Genomic DNA, 20,727 nt, shown 5'->3' with positions numbered 1-20,727 from the left:
AGGGTGTAGAGAAAGATCAACTTAATATAAGATAGGTCCATTCAAAACTCTGATGGCAGCAGAAAGAAGCTGTTCTTGAGTCAGTTGGAAGTGTAGATGGAGTCAATGGATAGTTTGAGTGATGGACTGGGCTTCATTCACAACCCTTTGTAGTTCCTTGCGGTCTTAGACAGAGCAGGAGCCATACCAAGCTGTGGTACAACCAGAAAGAATGTTTTCTATGGTGCATCTGTAGAAGTTGTTGATAGTCATAGCGGACATGCCAAATTTCCTTAGTCTTCTGAGAAAGTAGAGGTGTTGGTGGGCTTTCTTAACTATAGTGCCGACATAGAGGGACCAAAACAGGTTATTAGTGATCTAGACACCTAAAAACCTTGAAGCTGCTCCATTATAGTTTTGCTCTTGCTTTTCTTCATATTGAAGTACATCTCCACACACTCTGTAGGGTAGTTATCTTTGAGGGTTTGCCTGATGAGAAGGATTCCTCTATTCCCCCATCATACCAATCACACTCACCGCCACGTGAGAGATCAGTGATGACAAGCTCATGAAATTTGATTCCGAGCCATCACAAAGACGTTTTTGACTGATCTGCAGCCTGGTTGAATGAGCTGTCCCTCATTTAAGGAGCTCGTTAGATGCTTGAAAGGTGTGAAGCAAGTATTATTCTCCGTGTGTCATTAAAGATCCAACTCCCGTCACTTCCCATTGACAAATTAATGGCGTTTGAAATCACCTGCCGCAGAATCTGCTCCCTGTTTATACTGGCAAATGTGGGCAAAAAAAATAAGATTAGTTCCAACCTATGACCTTGTCGCTTCACTTGTGCATCCAGAGCCATGATCATTAAAGCAAAAATCGCTGGGGAGCTGTAGTTTCCCAAATAAAATGGATCTGTGACTGTTCAGAATTATAGGACGAGGAGGAGGCCATTCAGCCCCTCAAGCCTGTTCTGTCATTCACCTAGATCATGGCTGATCTGTTTCTCAGCTCCTTCTACCAAGATCGTTGGATCTACTTTGCACTCGTGTACGGCACTAGGAGAAAGAGAGAGGGCTGTCAACTCCAGGTGACTCAAATGAGGCCACAAAATATAATTGCTGCAATTGTAAAAGAGATTTTAAAGGTCTGTTGCAGCAGCAGATTCACATTTTAAAACCATGTTTCATTCCGAGTGATAATCGTTTGGAGTGTAATTTTCATCCACCTTTTTCATCAATAGCAAAGCTAAACTGCACTGTGTCAAACTGCCCAATCCCTGACGCGAGACTGGTGGTCGGTACAGCAGATGAATAAAGTTTGCAGCAAAATATCTTGGAGGTCGCACTGTGTTGGACAGGCTGGAGCAACTTAGTTCAAAATATTTCTGTGATAAGGAGTGTACTACATTTAACTAGAATAGATGTGTGACTGTTTAGAAACTAAACTAGAAAGACAGCAGAAAAGATTTACTAGGATGCTACCGGGACTTGGTGGTTTGAGTTATAAGGAGAGGTTGGATAGACTGGGACTTTTTTCTCTGGAGCGTAGAACGCTGAGGGGCGATCTTATAGAGGTCTATAAAATAATGAGGGGCACAGATCAGCTAGATAGTCAATATCTTTTCCCAAAGGTAGGGGAGTCTAAAACTAGAGGGCATAGGTTTAAGGTGAGAGGGGAGAGATACAAAAGTGTCCAGAGGGGCAATCTTTTCACACAGAGAGTGGTGGAACGAGCTGCCAGAGGTAGTAGTAGAGGCGGGTACAATTTTGTCTTTTATAAAGCATTTAGACAGTGACATGGGTAAGATGGGTACAGATGGATATGGGCCAAATGCAGGCAATTGGGATTAGTTTAGGGGTTTAAAAAAAAAGTAGCATGGACAAGTTGGGCCGAAGGGCCTGTTTCCATGCTATAAACCTCTATGACTCTAACTGATATCCTTCACCCCTTCAGAATGTCTGGGAGCCCTGTCACAGCCAATCAAACACTTTTGTTTCAAAGTGAAAGGGTCGTCGCTTTGTCGATGAAAGTGCCTGCTAATTTACATATGGCAAGATCTCCAAACCAGTAATGGGATAAATAACCAGTTAATCCATCTCGATGGATTATTGGCTGAGGACATCAATGTTGACTAGGCCTAATGTTTATGGGCAAATTGACTTTGGATCATTTATGCCCAACTGGGCATGCAGTGAGGCTCTCAGTCTCTCATCCACAAGACAGCGTTTCCATCAATCCAGCATTCTATCAGCGGGCTGCCCATCTCATAGAATCCTACAGTGCAGAAGGAGGCCATTCAGCCCATCGAATCTGCACCGACCACAATCCCACCTATGCCCTATCCCCACATAACACTATGCATTTATCCTAGCTAGTCCCCCGACACTAAGGAGCAATTTAGCATGGCCAATCAACATAACCCACACATCTTTGGAGTCCCTTTCAGTCCCCCAGGGCATGCCAAAGTACCAGTAAAGAAGTACTTGAAGTGTAGCCACTGCCGTAACGTAGGGCGAATGGCAACTAACTGTCCCACAGTCAGTAATGTGATAAGAAATTATCCATTTTTTAAATGATATTGCTTGAGGGATAAATGTTGGCCAGCTCTTCGCTAGATGGTGCCATGGCATTTTTTGCATCTGTCAGACACAGCATACAGTGCCTTGGTTTAATGTACCATCTGAATGCAACACTGGAGTTTCAGCCCAGATTCTGCGCTCAAATCTCTGGGGCAGGATTCCACAGCCTTGCTTGAGCGAGACCGGAAATTCCTGCCCGTGGCCAATGGACATTTCCATCGTCTGCCCCTCGACCGCTCCGATCCCGTGGTAGGCAGGATGGTAGAATTTCGGCATCGGAGTCAGATTTGGAGCCACAACTTTCTGGCTCTTTCTAGGAATTCTATCAGCTGGCCAATGTGTTCAGTTCTAATGTGCATGATTTACCTCTAATATTTGCAGGTACAAACCCATGTTATATTTCCAGACTGTTGCAAACCATTGCTGTTCAATACCAGTAAAGGTCAGCTGATTTTCTGGGCAGGCAGCACGGTAGCACAGTGGTTAGCACTGCTGCCTCAGGGATCCAGGTTCAATTTCGGCCTTAGGTGCCTGTGTGGAGTTTGCACATTCTCCCAGTATCTGCAGGGGTTTCCTCTGGGTGCTCCGGTTTCCTCCCACAGTCCAAAGGTATGCAGGTTAGCTGGATTGGCCATGCTGGATTGGCCATACTAAATCGTCCCTTAATTTCCAAAGATGTGTAGGTTAGGTGGATTGGCCATGCTAAATTGCCCCTTAATTTGTCTGGGTGTGGCTATGCTTGATGTGGTGTGGTGTCCCGCACGCTATAAGCCCCTGGCGACAGATGATCAACCTGTTTCAGGAATAATAAAGCATAGAAACAGACGAAAATCTAACCTATGCACTGACAAGGTGCGGAAAAGTTGAGAGAGCGCAATTTTCTGGGCTTCCATCCTGGTGGAGTGTGACAGTTCCACACATGTAGATCGACCTGGATAGACACTCAAGGGAAATAAACTTTTGGTTTCAGCTAAGGCGATAGGCTGTCTGGACTGCTCTTCAGAGAGTTGTCCTGAACCCAATGGGCCAAATGGCCTCCTTCTGTACTATAATCACTCTATGAATATAAAGTTGTGTGGAGAGATTAGAAAAGGTGAGGTTGTTCTCCTTGGAGCACAGTGATGTTTAAAACTATGTTGGATTTATTACAAATGCAGGATTTTATAAGATCATAATGTTTTGGGAGTCTCTCTTTAAATAGGGTATAAAATTGAGGTCAAGATGACCTTTTATTAATTATGCCGACAGGAAGTCTGGGTGACTTGGATGTTAAAGATTAAAGGGAGCCCAAGTTGTTTATTGGGAAGAAGGCGTCTATAAGCAATGACTAAAGCAGCTATACTGATGGTGGATAGTCCATCATGTGGAAGATGTTAAGAATGTCCGATTTGTAAAGGGATATATCTTAAACTATCTATTTAGTTTCAAGATAAATTGAAATAGATAATCTGAAGGATAGCTAATTAGAATTTCTACATGGATATAAGGCTCCTGTGATTCACATTGCCATGGAGATGAGCTTTGAGAGGGGGAATAATGCGGGTTTGATGACAGCCTTTTAATTGATCACAACTTTACACTTCAAGTAGCCAGACCAAATCACGAAGTTCTTTTAAACAGCTGTTTTAATGCAAGCTATATAGCGAGGTCCCTGAAAGTCACAGGTCAGTGCCGGTAACTAGCCAGAGCTCAGAAGTCAGGAATATACAAGCAGTTATAGTTTCAAGTTTGATTACAAGTAATTAACATATACCAATCAAGGTGTAGGAGTTATCTCTATCCACTCACAGTTATTGATTAAGGTTACACCACTCTTAAGTTACAGATATTAAAATCAATCACAATCACCTCACACTTGCTTAGTTATCATTTTCCAATCAGCGTGAAACTTAATCATGTTAGCTGACCTAATTCATCATTGTTAGAAGTTATCAGTGATGTCCCAGTTTGTGTTGATGTCTGCGGATATCTTCTCCCAGTTCAAGATGTCTGGTTTAATGTATTCTCTCAGACAAAAGGCCTTGATGCTTATCTGTGAAGACTTTTATAAAGACTTTTTATTTCCTAATAGCAGCTTATGTGATTGTTAAACTTGTGTGGTTATTAACCCGTTCAGGGAGAGTCCATAGGAACCAATTGTAGAAACAGGTTACAGGTGTTCCAGAAAGGTATTGAACTTCACAAATAGATTCAGTCTTCAAGAATCTGAGAGAGGGAGAGAGAGCCAAGAGATAGAGGAATATGTCTCTGTGGTTCACGTTGTAAGAACGCAGGTGGGAGCTCGTGCTTAGATTGAAGAGATCGAGTTTGTGAAGATTTTAATGGATCTGGAAGATTTACCTAGCTTCGGTTGGAGAAAAAAATCTGCAGGATAACCCTCTCCATAAAAGTAACTCTGGGGAATTACAAGTCATGATGTGGAGATGCCGGCGTTGGACTGGGGTAAACACAGTAGGAAGTCTCACAACACCAGGTTAAAGTCCAACAGGTTTATTTGGTAGCAAAAGCCACTAGTGGCTTTTGCTACCAAATAAACCTGTTGGACTTTAACCTGGTGCTGTGAGACTTCTTACTGGAATTACAAGTTAGCCACTGGAAGAGGAAAATAAGGAAAGCAAGGCCTCAGGCACTGAGAATCACTCTGGGCTGGTTTTGAGGGAATAAAATGTTCACTTAGGTATAACGGTGGATGGAGATTTTGGTTTGTTTCACATGCTAAATGGGTGATCTGTGTTTAGAATATAAGTTAAAAGCTGGATAAAAGCAAATTACTGTGGATGCTGGAATCTGAAACCAAAAAAAGAAAATGCTGGAAAATCTCAGCAGGTCTGGCAGCATCTGTAAGGAGAGAAAAGAGCTGATGTTTCGAGCCTAGATGACCCTTTGTCAAAGCTTTGTCAAAGGGTCATCTGGACTCGAAACGTCAGCTCTTTTCTCTCCTTACAGGTGCTGCCAGACCTGCTGAGATTTTCCAGCATTTTCTCTTTTGGAGTTAGAGTACAAGTTGCCTGCTGTGATAGTGTTTAGTCAATGTTGTTTGTGTTACAGTCAAGGTGTTAAAACTTGAAATCTTTGCTGTTGAATTCCTTTTAAGTTGGCCGGCGGAAATTCACGCTTCTTTTTCAAAGTTATCAGTGTCCACAGGGTCCGTGACAGGTTTCAGTGATTCACGTAGAGAGAAACTGTTTCCGCTGGTCGATAGCCGGGTGTTACTATTACCCCTCAGGCACATTTACTGTTAACTGACTCATACAAATTTACCTCTGTTTTGTTTACTCCCCCCCTCCACCCCACAGTGCATTACAAATGCAGCAAGAGCCATGAACATAAACTCGTCATTCCAAATGCCAGACAAGGTGTTGAATTTTGCAAAGGATCACTTTCTGATGGAGGAGACTGTCAGGAGCCAGCCTCTGCTGATGAAGAAACACGTGAAGTACACCCAGCTCGCTGTGGACCGAGTCCAGACTACCCAGGGCGACTATGACGTGCTGTTTGTGGGCACAGGTACAGCTTCTCTCCACACCGGCGACTGCACGGAGAGCGCCGGGAAATTAAATGCTTTGTGATAACTTATGCAGCAGAGAAAGCCCTTGCCTGAGTCAAATCTGCTATGATGTGGAGATGCTGGCGTTGGACTGGGGTAAACACAGTAAGAAGTTTAACAACATCAGGTTAAAGTCCAACAGGTTTATTTGGTAGCAAAAGCCACACAAGCTTTCGGAGCTCCAAGCCCCTTCTTCAGGTGAGCACAACTCACCTGAAGAAGGGGCTTGGAGCTCCGAAAGCTTGTGTGGCTTTTGCTACCAAATAAACCTGTTGGACTTTAACCTGGTGTTGTGAGACTTCTTACTGTGTTTATCAAATCTGCTACACAGTGGTACCTCTTTGTGTTAGTGATTCCCTTTCCACCCTGCACTCGGATGAAATAGAAATTAGTAAATGCAGCCATCGTACCTTTGATTTAAATCGGTGAGATGAACCACCAGGAAAGCGGCTGTGTCTCTTTTCTCTGGAAAAGAGAAGACTGAGAGGTGACCGAATAAAAGTTTTCAAAATTATCAAGAGGTTTAGAAGACATTTCTCCACATGAGCCAGTGCAAAGCGAATAAATCCAGTAAAGAGTTCAAAAGTTCCTTCATCAGAATTAAGAATCTTCTTAGCCCCAGAAAGTGGTTGGATCCCGACAGTGCAGAAGGAGGCCATTTGGCCCATCGAGTCTGCACCGACCATAATCCCAGCCAGGCCCTATCCCCATAACCCCACTTACTTATCCTGATACTGAGGGGCAATTTAACATGGCCAATCAACCTAACCCGCACATCTTTGGAGTGTGGGAGGAAACCCATGCAGACACGGGGAGAACGTGTAAACTCCTCACAGTCACCCAAAGCTGGAATTGAACCTGGGTCCCTGGCGCTGTGAGGCAGCAGTGCTAACCACTGTGCCGCCGTGTTACCAAATAGAATCGTAGAATGGTTACAGCACAGGCTGGGCGGCACGGTAGCACAGTGGTTAGCACTGCTGCTTCACAGCGCCAGGGACCCGGGTTCGATTCCCGGCTTGGGTCACTGTCTGTGTGGAGCTTGCACATTCTCCCCGTGTCTGTGTGGGTTTCCTCCGGGTGCTCCGGTTTCCTCCCACAGTCCAAAGATGTGCAGGTTAGGTTGATTGGCCATGCTAAAAATTGCCCTTAGTGTCCTGAGATGCGTAGGTTAGAGGGATTAGTGGGTAAATATGTAGGGATATGGGGGTAGGGCCTGGGTGGGATTGTGGTCAGTGCAGACTCGATGGGCCGAATGGCCTCTTTCTGTACTGTAGGGTTTCTATGGTTTCAGACGAAGGCCATTTGGCCCATTGTGACTGTACTGGCCACAATTGAATCTATCTCAACCACACTCCCACGCAATACATACCCGATTCTAATCACTTAGTGTAAAAAAGGAGCTTTTCCTCATTTTGCCTCTGATTGATTCACCTTAAATCGATGCCCTTTGCTTCACAACTCTTTTGATAATGAAAGGTTTCTTCCAGTCTTTTTGTCCAGACCCTACATAGTTTTTGGAAGCTATCATTTGAAAATTATCATTTGATTTCTATCAAAAATATGGCTTGGATCGTTTTAACACTGCACACCTTATTAACCACTTTCCCAAACACTCCCTGTCCTGCATGGAGTGTGTAGTCATTTGGAGGGTGATCTGATGTGGCTCAAATAACAAAGGATTTATTAACTATTATAATATATACAGATAAGGGTCTGACAGAACACATGCACAGGTCTATTCTCTTCCCCGGCTCCAACTGAAGGTCCTCTTCATCCCAGGACACACGCCCTCACTCCCAATTGGCCCAGCTTCATAGAATCCCTACAGTGCAGAAGGAGGCCATTTGGCCCATCGAATCTGTACCGAGCACAATCCCACCCAGGCCCTATTCCCGTAATCCTGCACGTTTACCCTGCTAATACCCCTGACACTAGGGTAAATTTAGCATGGTCAATCAACCTAACCTGCACATCTTTGGAGTGTGGGAGGAAACCGGAGCACCCGGAGGAAACCCATGCAGACACGGGGAGAATGTGCGAACTCCACACAGACTGTGACCCGAGGCCGGAATTGAAACTGGCTCCCTGGTGCTGTGAGGCAGCAGTGCTAACTACTGTGCCACCGTGCCCGTCTTTCCCACGTGACCACTTCATAGCGTCCAGCTCGATCATGTGACCCTCAAAGGATTGTCCCTTAAAGGGACAAAAGAGTGGTTCCGGCGAAAATCATAGATGCATTTAAATGACTGTGCAAAGTTGTGCGGGTTAGGTGGATTGGCCGTGCTAAATTGCCCATTAATGTCAGGGGGACTAGCTAGGGTAAATGTATGGGGTTGTGGGGATAGGGCCTGGGTGGGATTGTGGTCGGTGCAGACTCAATGGGCCAAATGGTCTCCTTCTGCACTGTGGGATTCTATGATCCTGTGATTTAAGGGGAAGCTATATGACGCAGATATTCTAGTTGGGTGAGAGGAAGTAGATTGGGAAGTGACTCGAGTAGGGCATAGATGCTGGAATGAACCTGATGGGCTGAATGACATCTTCCCCTGCCAGACATTCTATGGTATTTAATTGAATTTTGTGGCTTTATTGAATACAATGCATAGAGAACATCCGAATCCTGCTGCTTGCAGAGGGAGAATCACAGAACTGTACATCACCATAAACCTGAGAGCGACCCACAGATTTAAATCCAAGATCTATTTTCTCCCTTTATCCTCTGATGTTTTTGTAGATTTTTCTACTGCTGAGATTTAGCAGGAAAAAAAACCACAAAGGCATTCTGGATCGCTGTGGGCAGTGCTTTGCTTCCATTAACTGTGTTGCCTCTCATTAATATTTATAGTTGACACACTGTACTGTCTGTTTGGTAATGAACCAAAGCCAGAGTCTTATTACTGGGTAAATGCTGCATTCAAAGTGGAGACCTCACCCGAGAGAAAAATCAACAGGACAATCCGCAAAATAAAGCAAAACCCAATGAGAGAGGGGGGTCACGGGGAGGTGATATACTCCTATTGTCCATGGGCACACCCACGGCGCGATCTCACCGGCCATTCACGCCACGCTCCTGCCGCAGCGAGGTCGGAGAATTTGGCGCCCAGCCCAACCTCCGTTAACTGTAGCGGGACGGGAAACTCCCGCTGTAACATCCCGGCCCCAGAGTCTTGTCAATCCCTCAGCGAAAGTTATACACCCTCGACCGGGAACCTTTTCCTTGCTCCCAGCCACAAAGCCTACCCAGCCGTGCGCAATCCTGGATTTTTTTATTCCGCTCAGAGGCAACATTAGGGACACTTCGGCTTTCACAAGTGGCGCTCAGGTGGGCGGACTGAATCTGGCTGCAGTTCCCGCAGTTTAGCGGCCACCTGAAGCGTTCTCCCTGTCCAACTCAGTGTCCAACCAAAAAGAAAGAACCTTCGAGGTAAATTCTGAAGTTTCGGGGGAAGGTTGGAAGGTGGGGGTCGGGGGGTGGGGGGTGGGGGTGGGGTTGCGGGGGGGGGAGGGGGGGTGGGGGGGTGCGGGGGGGGAGGGGGGGTGGGGGGGTGCGGAGGGATGGGTGGGGGGGCTGGGGGGTGGTGCAGTGGGGTGGGGGGTGTGGGGGGGCGGTGGGTGGTGCGGTGGGGGGGGTGTGGGGGTGGGGGGGTGGGGGGTGCGGTGGGGGGATGGGGGGGGCAGTGGGGGTGGGGGGGTACGGTGGGGGTGGGGGGATGGGGGGGGGAGTGGGGGTGGGGGGGTGACTCCCATGGTCGCTGCTTGGAAATGAAGACCAGGAGAGTTCTGTAATGGGGAGTGAGTGATGGAGAGATCAGTGTTACCACTTCAACGCTCAAGTGATGGTAGATATTGCCCCCATTGTCTTCAGATATCATACTTTGCCGGATGCTTCTGCAATCAAGGACAAAAAAAATTAACCCCACACCTCACTAAGCAAATGAGGAAAGAGATTCCGTTCTCCCTATCTGCGAAACCGTGGTTTGTCTCAGTCAGATCGTTGTCCGCAAAAGTTTTGGCTTTTTATATAAAGCTCTCTTTCGAGGGCTAGTAATTCGATAAGGCGTCACGTGATTTTAAAAGACTGAGCAGTCAAAAGAAAACTCGCCGTTTGAAGTTAGATCCTTAATAGCCTGTGGGAGAGAGGCTCTCAGACATTGTCAGATCCATAAAGGAATAAGGTATCTGAATAAAAATATCTTTTGCATGCATTGAGGTGAAAAATATTTACATTGAGTGGTATTGTTGCCCTCACCTTTTATTACCTTGCACTTTTAAAGAATATTACATGGTTATTATTCACTGTTTTTCACAGAAAATGGAATACTGCACAAAGCAATCAACGTGAATCATAAGGTTCATATCATTGAGGAAATTACACTCTTTGCAGAACCACAGCCAGTGCAGAATCTGATATTGGATTCAAAACAGGTACAAATTTCATTAAGAATCGTTGGGTTTTTTTTAACCAAAATAAACAGTTTCTTATCCCACGCAGTTATAATTGCCGGAACGCAGCTCGTTGACTGAAAAGCTATTTGCTTCCATTTTAGTTTCTTGCCAGCAATCAGTCATGGCGAGATCAACAAAGGTCTTCCGCCCAGAATTTGTGTCTAACTGCTATCTTTTCTTCTTGTTGAATCTGGGTTGGAGAGGGTCATATGCAACGGCTGACGAGGAAAGCAATTAATAACGTAGAAATTGAATACTTTCCAAGATTTTGTTTATTGCAATTCTTCCTTTGGAGAACGGTGTTGATAGTGGAAGCGTTTGCCGGCTGATGAACAGTCTGAAATCTGAATATTGCTACCGTCAACTTCATTATCATTATTATAGTTGTTAAGGTAGTCTTTTATCAATATTGGCAGCACAGTGGGTTAGCACTGCTGCCTCACAGCGCCCGGGACTCAGGTTCGATTCCCGGCTTGGGTCACTGTCTGTGTGGAGTTTGCACATTCTCCCCGTGTCTGCGCGGGTTTCCTCCGGGTGCTCTGGTTTCCTCCCACAGTCTGAAAGACATGCTGGTTAGGTGCATTGGCCGTGCTAAATTCTCCCTCGGCGTACCTGAACAGGCGCCGGAGTTTGGCGACTTGGGGATTTTCACAATAGTTCATTGCAATGTTAATGTAAACCTACTTGTGACACTAATAAAAAATAAACATTATATGGCCATTGTCCTATTTCAATCACAGAAAAATCATAGAATCCCTACAGTGCAAAAAGAGGCCATTTGGCCCAGCAAGCCTGCACCAACAACAATCCTACCCAGACCCCATCCCCGTAGCTACACGTATTTACCCTACTAATTCCCCAGACACGAATGCTAAATTGCATGGCCAATCAACCTAACCCACACAGTGTGGGAGGAAACCAGAGCACCCAAAGGAAACCCAGACAGACACGGGGAGAATGTGCAGACAGTGACCCGGGTCCCTGGCGCTGTGAGGCAGCAGTGCTAACCACTGTGCCACAGTGCTTTTCTATGTTCACATTGTCCACACAATAGGGGGATTGGGAGGCACCCACATATCATCCTGGCCCTCAGCCTGGAATTCAGAGCTGGTCTCCCCTCGTCGGAACTTTCCAGAATGGAGTTTGAGTTCCAAACATTCCTGGCTGGGAGGTGGGAATATTGCCACTGATCCAGACAGCTCACTGCTCTTAGAGGAAATACCAACCCGGACCGTCCGGTTCTCTGGATCGTCAGAATCCGGACGTATCAGCCCAAGATGCACTTTGGACCCCTGTGTGAGTCCTAATGTAGTGACTCTGGGGGAACACTGGTTACTCCCCTGCTCTCTGGGACTCTCCGAAAAAGTCAGCAACTCTTAAACTAGTCGGAGGCTTCACTTCCAATTGACCCCACCTGGAGAGTTACCCAGGAGATATTATACAGAAAAGTCCTAGCCGAACTCCTGGGTAATTATACAACTGACACCCCTCCGCCGCCCCCACACACACACCGCAACCTCTCCCCTCTCTGCTCCACAAAACTACTCACACTGACCTCTCCCCCACCCTGCATCCTTCCTCAAAACCCTGACTACAATCCTGAACCCCTGACTACCTCCTGACCCACCAATCCATTCACCACCCACCCACCTACCACCCAGCCCAGCTCCCACAGCCACTACCTACTTGCTTCATCACTTACCCACCTACCGAGCTACACACTTATCCAGCCCCCTCACCCGGTCCCCTCACCCGGTCTCCTCACCCAGCCCCTCTCACCCAGCCCTCCCCCCCCACCCAGCCCTCCCCCCCCACCCAGCCCTCCCCCCCCCACCCAGCCCTCCCCCACCCAACCCTCCACCCCCGACCCAGCCCTCCCCACCCAACCCCCTCACACATTGACAAGCCCGAGGACTTTTAAATACTTACCAGAATACGCCAGCTAGTGCCTTTAGCGTAGTTCTCTTTGCTGCTGTCTCCCTAGATTCCCAAGCTGCGGGAGTTTTGCAGGAACCTCCATTGGAAGTTTGGACAGGAAAATGATTTGCAGTTAATTGGGTCGGTTTCTGTTTGATCAGCGTTGGATTTCTGACTCCAAGCGGAACGCTTGGATCAATAGATTTGAAATTTTCCCAAGACCAACACAGAATCACAGAACACTACAGGTACAGAAGAGGTCCTTCAGCCCTTCGAGTCTGCACCGACGCATAAAATGCCCTGACTGGCCCACCTAGTCCCACTTGCCAGCAACAGAATCGTGAATCTTAAGTTTTGTGGTTGCTTGAAAATCTTTATGGAACTTATGCCCACACAACCTTTGATAATGAGCGTCAAACACATTTCCGTTATACTGAGTTGTCAGTCATTCTGCAATATTATTAACCTTCTATTCATGAGCTGTGTCAATCAATTTGCCGACATAGATTCAAGTGAAGCTTTGTGTCCCCAATTCCCAGGGCCTGTTATACGCATCCTCATTCTCTGGAGTGGTTCAGCTGCCAGTCTCAAACTGTAACATTTACCTGAGCTGTGGTGAGTGCGTCCTGGCCAGAGACCCGTACTGTGCCTGGGACAGGAACATCTGCAGGGACATACGAGGGTCGCATTTCGCTCAGTAAGTAATCTTCAAATGAAAGCACTTGGCATTCGCAAAACTTAAATCTCCGATGAATTGTCACCCACCTGAAATGGTGACCTCATTACTGACTGGGGTGGGGCTTTGGAACGGGCAGAGAAAGCTGTGGTCTAGAAACTTGAAACTCCGGCTCTTGGGAAAAACACTGCTGAGTGAAGAAGAGATTAGATGGGGATGTGGTGGTGTCAGAGATCAGGGTGGGGGGTACAGTGATGGTGTGTCACTGATGGGGTTGTTGGTTGGGGGAAGATTGGACAGGTTGTGGCGGGGCGTTACAGGTTTTTGCTTGTTGGTACTAAAGGAAACACTCTGCTCCTCCTGGCCCACAAGCAGTGTTGGAAAGGCTCTCCCCTTTACGGATTCAGCCCTTATAGAATCATGATGTGGGGAAGCCGGCGTTGGACTGGGGTGGGCACAGTAAGAAGTCTCACAACAGGTTAAAGTCCAACAGGTTTATTTGGTAGCACGAGTTCCGCAGCGCTGCCCCTTCATCAGGTGAGTTCTTGGGTGCTCTGAGTGCTTCAGAGGCTCACCTGATGAAGGAGCAGTGCTCCGAAAGCTCGTGCTACAAATAAACCTGCTGGACTTTAACCTGGTGTTGTGGAACTTCTTATTTATAGAATCATAGAATCCCCACAGTGCAGAAGAAGGCCATTCAGCCCATCGAGCCTGCACCGACAACAATCCCACCCAGGCCCTATCCCTGTAACCCTACGTATTTACCCTGCTAATCCCTCGACACTAAGGGGCAATTTAGCATGGCCAATCCACCTAACCCACACATCTTTGGACTGTGGGAGGAAACTGGAGCACCCGGAGGAAACCCACACAGGGAGAATGTGCGAAGTCCACACAGACAGTGACCCGAGGCCGGAATTGAACCCGGGTCCCTGGCGCCGTGAGGCAGCAGTGCTGACCACAGTGCCACCGTGCTGCCCTTCTCACCCTTTTACCTGACGGATTTCCCGAGGCCCAAAAAACCTGACTGACATGCATTAAAAATTGAAGCCTTGTTAAAATGGAGGCATGTCGTCTTCTGAAAGGTTTCAGCTACCACGACGGAGGTTGAGGGGCGACCTGACAGGAGTCCACAAGAGTATGAGAGGCATGGACAGAGTGGATAGTCAGAAGCCTTTTTCCAGGGTGGAAGAGTTAATTACTAGGGGGCATAGGTTTAAGGTGCGAGGGGCAAGGTTTAAAGGAGATGTACGAGGCAAGTTTTTTTACACAGAGGGTGGTGGGTGCCAGGTTCTCGCTGCCGGGGGAGGTAGTGGAAGTAGATACGACAGTGACTTTTAGGGAGCATCTTGACAAATACATGAATAGAATGGGAACGGAGGGATATGGTCCCTGGAAGGGTAGGGGGTTTTAGTTCAGTCGGGCAGTATGGTCGGTGCAGGCTTGGAGGGCCGAAGGGCCTCTTCCTGTGCTGTAATTTTCTTTGTTCATTACAAGAATCATAGAATCCCTACAGTGCAGAAGGAGGCTATTCAGTCCATCAAGTCTGCACCGACCACAATCCCACCCATGCCCTATCCCCATAACCCCATGCATTTACCCTACATAGTTCCCCTGACACTAAGGGGCAATTTAACATGGCCAATCTACCTAACCTGCACATCTTTGGACTGGGAGAAAACCGGAGCACCCGGAGGAAACCCACGCAGATAGAAGGAGAACGTGCTGACTCCATACCGACAATGACCCAAGCCAGGAATTGAACCCGGGTCCCTGGCGCTGTGAGGCAGCAGTGGCAACCATTGTGCCACCGTGCCGCCGTTATCGAGGCAGGTTGGGTTTCTTAATCTCTCACCTGAACTAAACCCAACGGTATTGGGTGGCAGTATTAGGGATGGTGGATGAGATTAAAATTCCTCCAGTTAACTCTTGCTTATTTTACCAGAGTTGTTGCCACTTTTGCTGAGTATGCCTAACGTTTTATCTTTTCATTTCACATTTCCAGCATCCTTCATATTTTGCTTTTCATTAGATTGAATTTTGATATTTATAGTTAAGTGGAATTAAGCTGATTTCCTTCTATATCAAAATTGTCCAAAAATATATTCACGAAGATGAATCCAGGCATTACCTACGATAAACAACTGACCGCTTTAACTTTTTCCATCAAGAATCTATCTGCAAATTTCAATGTCACACATCCAAAAACTATTGAGTAGAAAAAATATATATAATCGCACGCAACATCCAGAGAAATTTCTCTGGCCACAGAAAATATCCTATTGATTTATGAGTGGGAGTGACCAGTCACCGATTGCCCATAGCAATTACACACTCTGACCTACACGTCTCAAATCTGCAGTAACCATCCCATCTGTCAACATGCAGCAACAGAGAGCAATTAATCTCTGGCTAACCTCAGTCTGCTTTATTTAAACAGCAATTAGATTTTGTGTCCTTTAAAGGGCATTGTTGCACCTTCACAGAATCATAGAATTCCTACAGTGCAGAAGGAGGCCATTTGGCCCATTGAGTCTGACAGAGCATCCCACATAGGCCCTATCCCCGTAACCCCACTTTTTATCCCGTTAATCTCCCTAACCTACACATCGTGGGACATTAAGGAGCAATTTAGCATGGCCAATCCACCTAACGTGCACATCTTTGGACTGTGGGGGAGGAAACCAGGGCACACATAGGAAACCCACACAGACGTGAGGGGAACATGCAGACTCCACACAGACAGTGACCCAAGCCGGGAATCGAACACGGGTCCCTGGCATTGTGAAGCGGCAATGCTAACCACTGTGCCACCATGCCGCCCTTGGCAGCAGGATAATGCACAACATATTATGTAAGGACTCCTCTTTTTATAAAACAGCACATCAATGAACTGTGTAAATACTGTGTAACAGAAAAGCAACCTGCATTTATATAGCACCTTTCATGACTTCAAGACATCCAAAATAACCTATAGCCATTGAAGCACTTACAAACTGTAGTCACATAGAATGTACAGCAGCCAATTTGAACACAGCAAGCTCCCACAAAAACAATCTAATTGAAATCAGATAATTTGCTCTAGTCAACATTGTTCAAGCGATAAATATTGACCAGGACACCAGGGATAACTCCCCCGTACATTCTTTCTCAAAGTAGTCCGATGGGTTTTTTATTTGCATCAAACTGAGACAGAACAGATAGCACCTCAATTAAACATCATTTCTGAAACACAGCACCTCTCACAGTGCAGCAGTCCCTCAGTACTACACTGGAGTGCCAGCCTAGATTTCTGAGCTCAAGTCGCTGGGAGTGGGTCTTGAACCTGTAACTTTCTGACTCAGAGGCAAGTGTGCTGCAAGTTTTGTTTGAACCACAACTTGAGATTACTTGTCAGGTGTCAATCTTTTCAACAAATGAAATAAAAACGTGCCTCTCCCCCCACTCCCTCCTCCCCAACATTGTTGACCCTTTTTTGGGTGCAGGAAAGAATTGGGACACAGCTTTCACCTGGTAAAACCCTCGTGCAAAGCAGTAAACATGGTCCTAGTACAGAAATATTGCACATGAGATAGTGTGACCATTACACTGTCCACCCGGTTGTCTGCCCATTCATTTAAATGGGAGGATAATTGGACAAACAAATAGTACTCAATATTACAATGATTCTGTCCACTGCCTGTCTTAAATCTTAGCGTAAATTGTGGTGTATAAGTTGACCCAGCATATAAGACCACCCCATTTTTCCAGCCCCTAGTCATGCATCTCGTATTGACAAGGCTTCTCGGCCTTTTGGCTAAGGTCAAGTGTCAGGTCCAGCCCAAGATGGGATGTAGCATGCCTGATCTTGTCAGCTTGGATCTTGTTTGTCCCTTTTATGGGGATCATAAATTGGATTTATTTGAATTTTGAATTTGGTTTTTGGAGCAAGCAAGGAATGGAGTTGGGTTTGCCTGGTCCACTCCAAGCATTGGCTTTGTAACTTTAATGATGGAGTAAAAATGTTTTTTTAAAAATCATAACTTTGCGCATACTTGGTGTATAAGTTGACCCTTTGGCCGCAACATGCTGCACTAGTGGTCACTGTCAATATTTCACCTCACGGATGCATGTATTGCTTACCGCCCCTCGATATCCGGGCACACGGGATCAGGCAGGCGATACGGACTGCGTTGGGAAGATGCGTGGGAGTTTAAGACATGGCCACTCTTTGCATTAGAAAATGGCAACCAGCAGCAACGACGGTTGACGTTATATTTGGCATATAAGTTGACTCCTTTTCTGGAGAAACTTTCCTACTTGTACGCCAACATTTATGGTATTTAAAGTAGGCCCCAAGTCTTATCGGAAAAACCATAACATTTGAAGCAACACCGAGTGTGATTAAGATATTAGACGGGGTTTTACAACCTTGCTCGAGTGATACCGGAAAATCCCGCCCGAGGTCAACGGACATTTCCATTGTCCACCCCTCACCCGTTCCGATTCCCTGGCGGGCGGTGTGGTAGAGTTCCGGCGATTGGCTCCTTACACCAGACCAATCTAACACGGATAGCTAACGTAGAATATTTATTTTACAGCCATTGGAAGCAAGACATTGAGAGGGGCAGGCCAGAACAACACTGCCCACAACCTGATGGATCGTTTTTAAATCCTCGGGCTTTACGACCATTTCGTAAGTAATTCCTACCCTTCCGAGGTGAAATGTGCATTGGAAGATAATTATGGTTTGAATTATGTACTACTTAAAAATGTTTTAAGCACTGCCATTTATTTCAGGCTCCCAGTGGACTGGGGTTGGGACTACCAGGGGTTGGCGTTAGGGAGATTGGGACTGGTGGGGGCCAGGGGTGGGTGGGAGGCGGGGGCACATGGGGCTGGCCCGGAGATGTCTGGGAGGCCGGCGATCAGGGAATGGAGGGAATCAGATGGGCAGCGGTGCGGGGGGGGGGGTTGCGATCGGGAGGCCAATAGTGCAGGACTACTGCGCATGCGCTGATCTCAGCACTGACAGAGCAGTACATGTGCAGTGGCCCACTCAGCACTATGCTGTCAGCCTCTCCAGTGGGAACCCGCCCTCGGATTTTCAGCCTGAATCTTTCTGAGGCACTCTGTGATGCACAGAGTGTGGTGGAAGATTCATTTTGAAAATCCCGCTGAAAGAAAACAGCAGGAATTACTCCCATTTTTACTTGAATTCAACACCTCGAATTTTGGGGGGGGGAGGGGGATATCCCCTCAGATCTACACCACAGTGGTTCAAGAAGCCAATTTATCTTCTTTCACAAGGGTGACTAAAGTAGTAAACTTGTCACCCTTACCTGGTCTAGCCTCTATGTGACTTGTGATTGGCTCTGAACCGGCCTCTGAAATGGCCTAACTAACCTCCCAGTTGGATCAAACCACTAGGTTAGAATAACAGGGGACACCTCAGCCTTGAAAAGAGGTGAAAGAGAGAGAGAAGGCCTTGCTAAAGTATCCAAGGCCCAGTGTGTAATAGACGTGGATGAATGTGGAACATTATGGCACATTCAAATGTCAATGCAGGAGACGTGGCTAAAGGTAAAACGACTTTTGGGCAGTCATTGCTCAGTGGTCACAGGCATGTCAGCTGGCTGGGTTATTGATGGAGACCCACAGTGAGGCGCTCGTGGGAGAGAGAGAGCATTGTTGAGGCTGTTGCTGTGTGAGGCAGGTGGTATTTTTTGTACAACAAGCCCCCCAGCACCTTCTGCCTCCAGAAGACATCAATTCTCAAAATTGGTCATTTCTTGATCAAAAGCCTAGTACAAGTGATTGGAACATTTGTCCCTTCAGTCCCGCCTGTTGAGTATTCACCAGTATATTTGATTTGCCTCAGAGCAATGCCGAGATGACACTAGTTTCTACATGTGCAAAGTTTTTTTTGGCAGGACGTCAAAATAGCCCAGCAATCACAAAAAGTCTGCACCCATACCTTTTCCATCTCAGCTGTTCTGTTTACCTTGCCCTGAGTCAACACCCAGGCTTAACCAAACAACCAAACCGATCATAGATCAGTTACCAGACTCACATAATTGAACGCAGAACAATTAAACCATTGAACACCACACCACCTGTGTGTTCTTTACAATTGCAATCGAGACCCTAACTACCTCAGTAAGACCCTGATTTGCACAGGAAAGAGACTGCTAGCATGATGCAGGGAAGTTCTTTTGCAGTAGCCCCTGTGAAAACTACAGAGGGCATTGGGGTTAATTGATGATCTGACCACATTTTCACCAGTGATGACAACAGTCTGAAATTTGAAAATTAACTCCAAAGAGTGACTGATACCTGGTACAGAACCCTGGATGCAAGAGCCCCTATGACGGAGGAATCAGAATAACCTTTTAAAAATTGGTATAGAATAGACTTCATAGAAACCTTACAGTACAGAAGGAAGCCATTTGGCCCATCGAGTCTGCACCGACAACGATCCCACCCAGGCCCTATCCCCGTAATTTCACATATTGAGTGGCAGAGCAAAGTGTGCAGAGGATGTTGAAAGTCTGCAAAGGGATATAGATAGTCTGAGTGAGTGGGCAAGGGTCTGGCAGATGGAGTACAGTGTTGGTAAATGTGAGGTCATCCATTTTGGTAGGAATAGCAGCAAAATGAACTATTATTTAAATGGTAAAAAATTGCAGCATGCTGCTGTGCAGAGGGACCTGGGTTTCCTTGTGCAAGAATCTCAAGGAGTTGGTTTGCAGGTGCTGCAGGTAATTAAGAAGGCAACTGGAATTTTGTCCTTCATTGCGAGAGGGATGGAGTTTAAAAACAGCGAGGTTATGTTGCAAGTGTATAAGGTGCTGGTGAGGCCACACCTGGAGTATTGTGTACAGTTTTGGTCTCCTTACTTGAGAAAGGATATACTGGCACTGGAGGGGGTGCAGAGGAGATTCACTAGGTTGATTCCGGAGTTGAGAGGGTTGGCTTATGAGGAGAGACTGAGTAGAGTGGGGCTATACTCATTGGAATTCAGAAGAATGAGGGGAGATCTTATAGAAACATATAAGATTATGAAGGGAATAGATAAGATAGAAGCAGAGAGGTTGTTTCCACTGGCAGGTGAAACTAGAACTAGGGGGCATGGCCTCAAAATAAAGGGAAGCAGATTTAGGACTGAGGTGAGGAGGAACTTCTTCACACAAAAGGTTGTGAATCTGTGGAATTCCCTGCCCAGTGAAGCAGTTGAGGCTACCTCATTGAATGTTTTTAAGGCAAGGATAGATAAATTTTTGAACAGTAAAGTAATTAAGGGTTATGGTGAGTGGGCGGGTAAGTGGAGCTGAGTCCACGAGAAGATCAGCCATGATCTTATTGAATGGCGGAGCAAGCTCGAGGGGCCAGATGGCCTACTCCTGCTCCTAGTTCTTATATTTACCCCACTAATCCCTCTAACCTACACATCCTGGGACAATAAGGGGCAATTTAGCATGAGCAGTCAATCTAACCTGCACATCTTTGGAGTGTGGGAGGAAACCGGAGCACCCGGAGGAAACCCACGCAGACACGGGGAGAACGTGCAAATTTCACACAGACAGTGACCCGAGGCTGGA

General features: G+C 46.6%; 1 protein-coding gene across 11 annotated transcripts in view; it reads left to right on the top strand.

The window, feature by feature from the left end:
- Nucleotides 1-20,727, top strand: part of sema4ba (sema domain, immunoglobulin domain (Ig), transmembrane domain (TM) and short cytoplasmic domain, (semaphorin) 4Ba) — a 401,715-nt gene that overhangs the window by 370,167 nt on the left and 10,821 nt on the right. For all 11 annotated transcript variants that reach the window (XM_078241521.1, XM_078241528.1, XM_078241520.1 and 8 more), the window contains 4 exons: nucleotides 5,858-6,068; nucleotides 10,418-10,533; nucleotides 13,011-13,168; nucleotides 17,728-17,822. In XM_078241521.1, the coding sequence (XP_078097647.1) occupies nucleotides 5,858-6,068; nucleotides 10,418-10,533; nucleotides 13,011-13,168; nucleotides 17,728-17,822 (580 nt within the window). The remainder of the gene's footprint in view (nucleotides 1-5,857; nucleotides 6,069-10,417; nucleotides 10,534-13,010; nucleotides 13,169-17,727; nucleotides 17,823-20,727) is intronic.

This window comes from Mustelus asterias, chromosome 24 (genome assembly GCF_964213995.1).
Source record: "Mustelus asterias chromosome 24, sMusAst1.hap1.1, whole genome shotgun sequence".
Taxonomy (NCBI): domain Eukaryota; kingdom Metazoa; phylum Chordata; class Chondrichthyes; order Carcharhiniformes; family Triakidae; genus Mustelus; species Mustelus asterias.
This window is presented reverse-complemented; position numbering and strand designations above follow the sequence as displayed.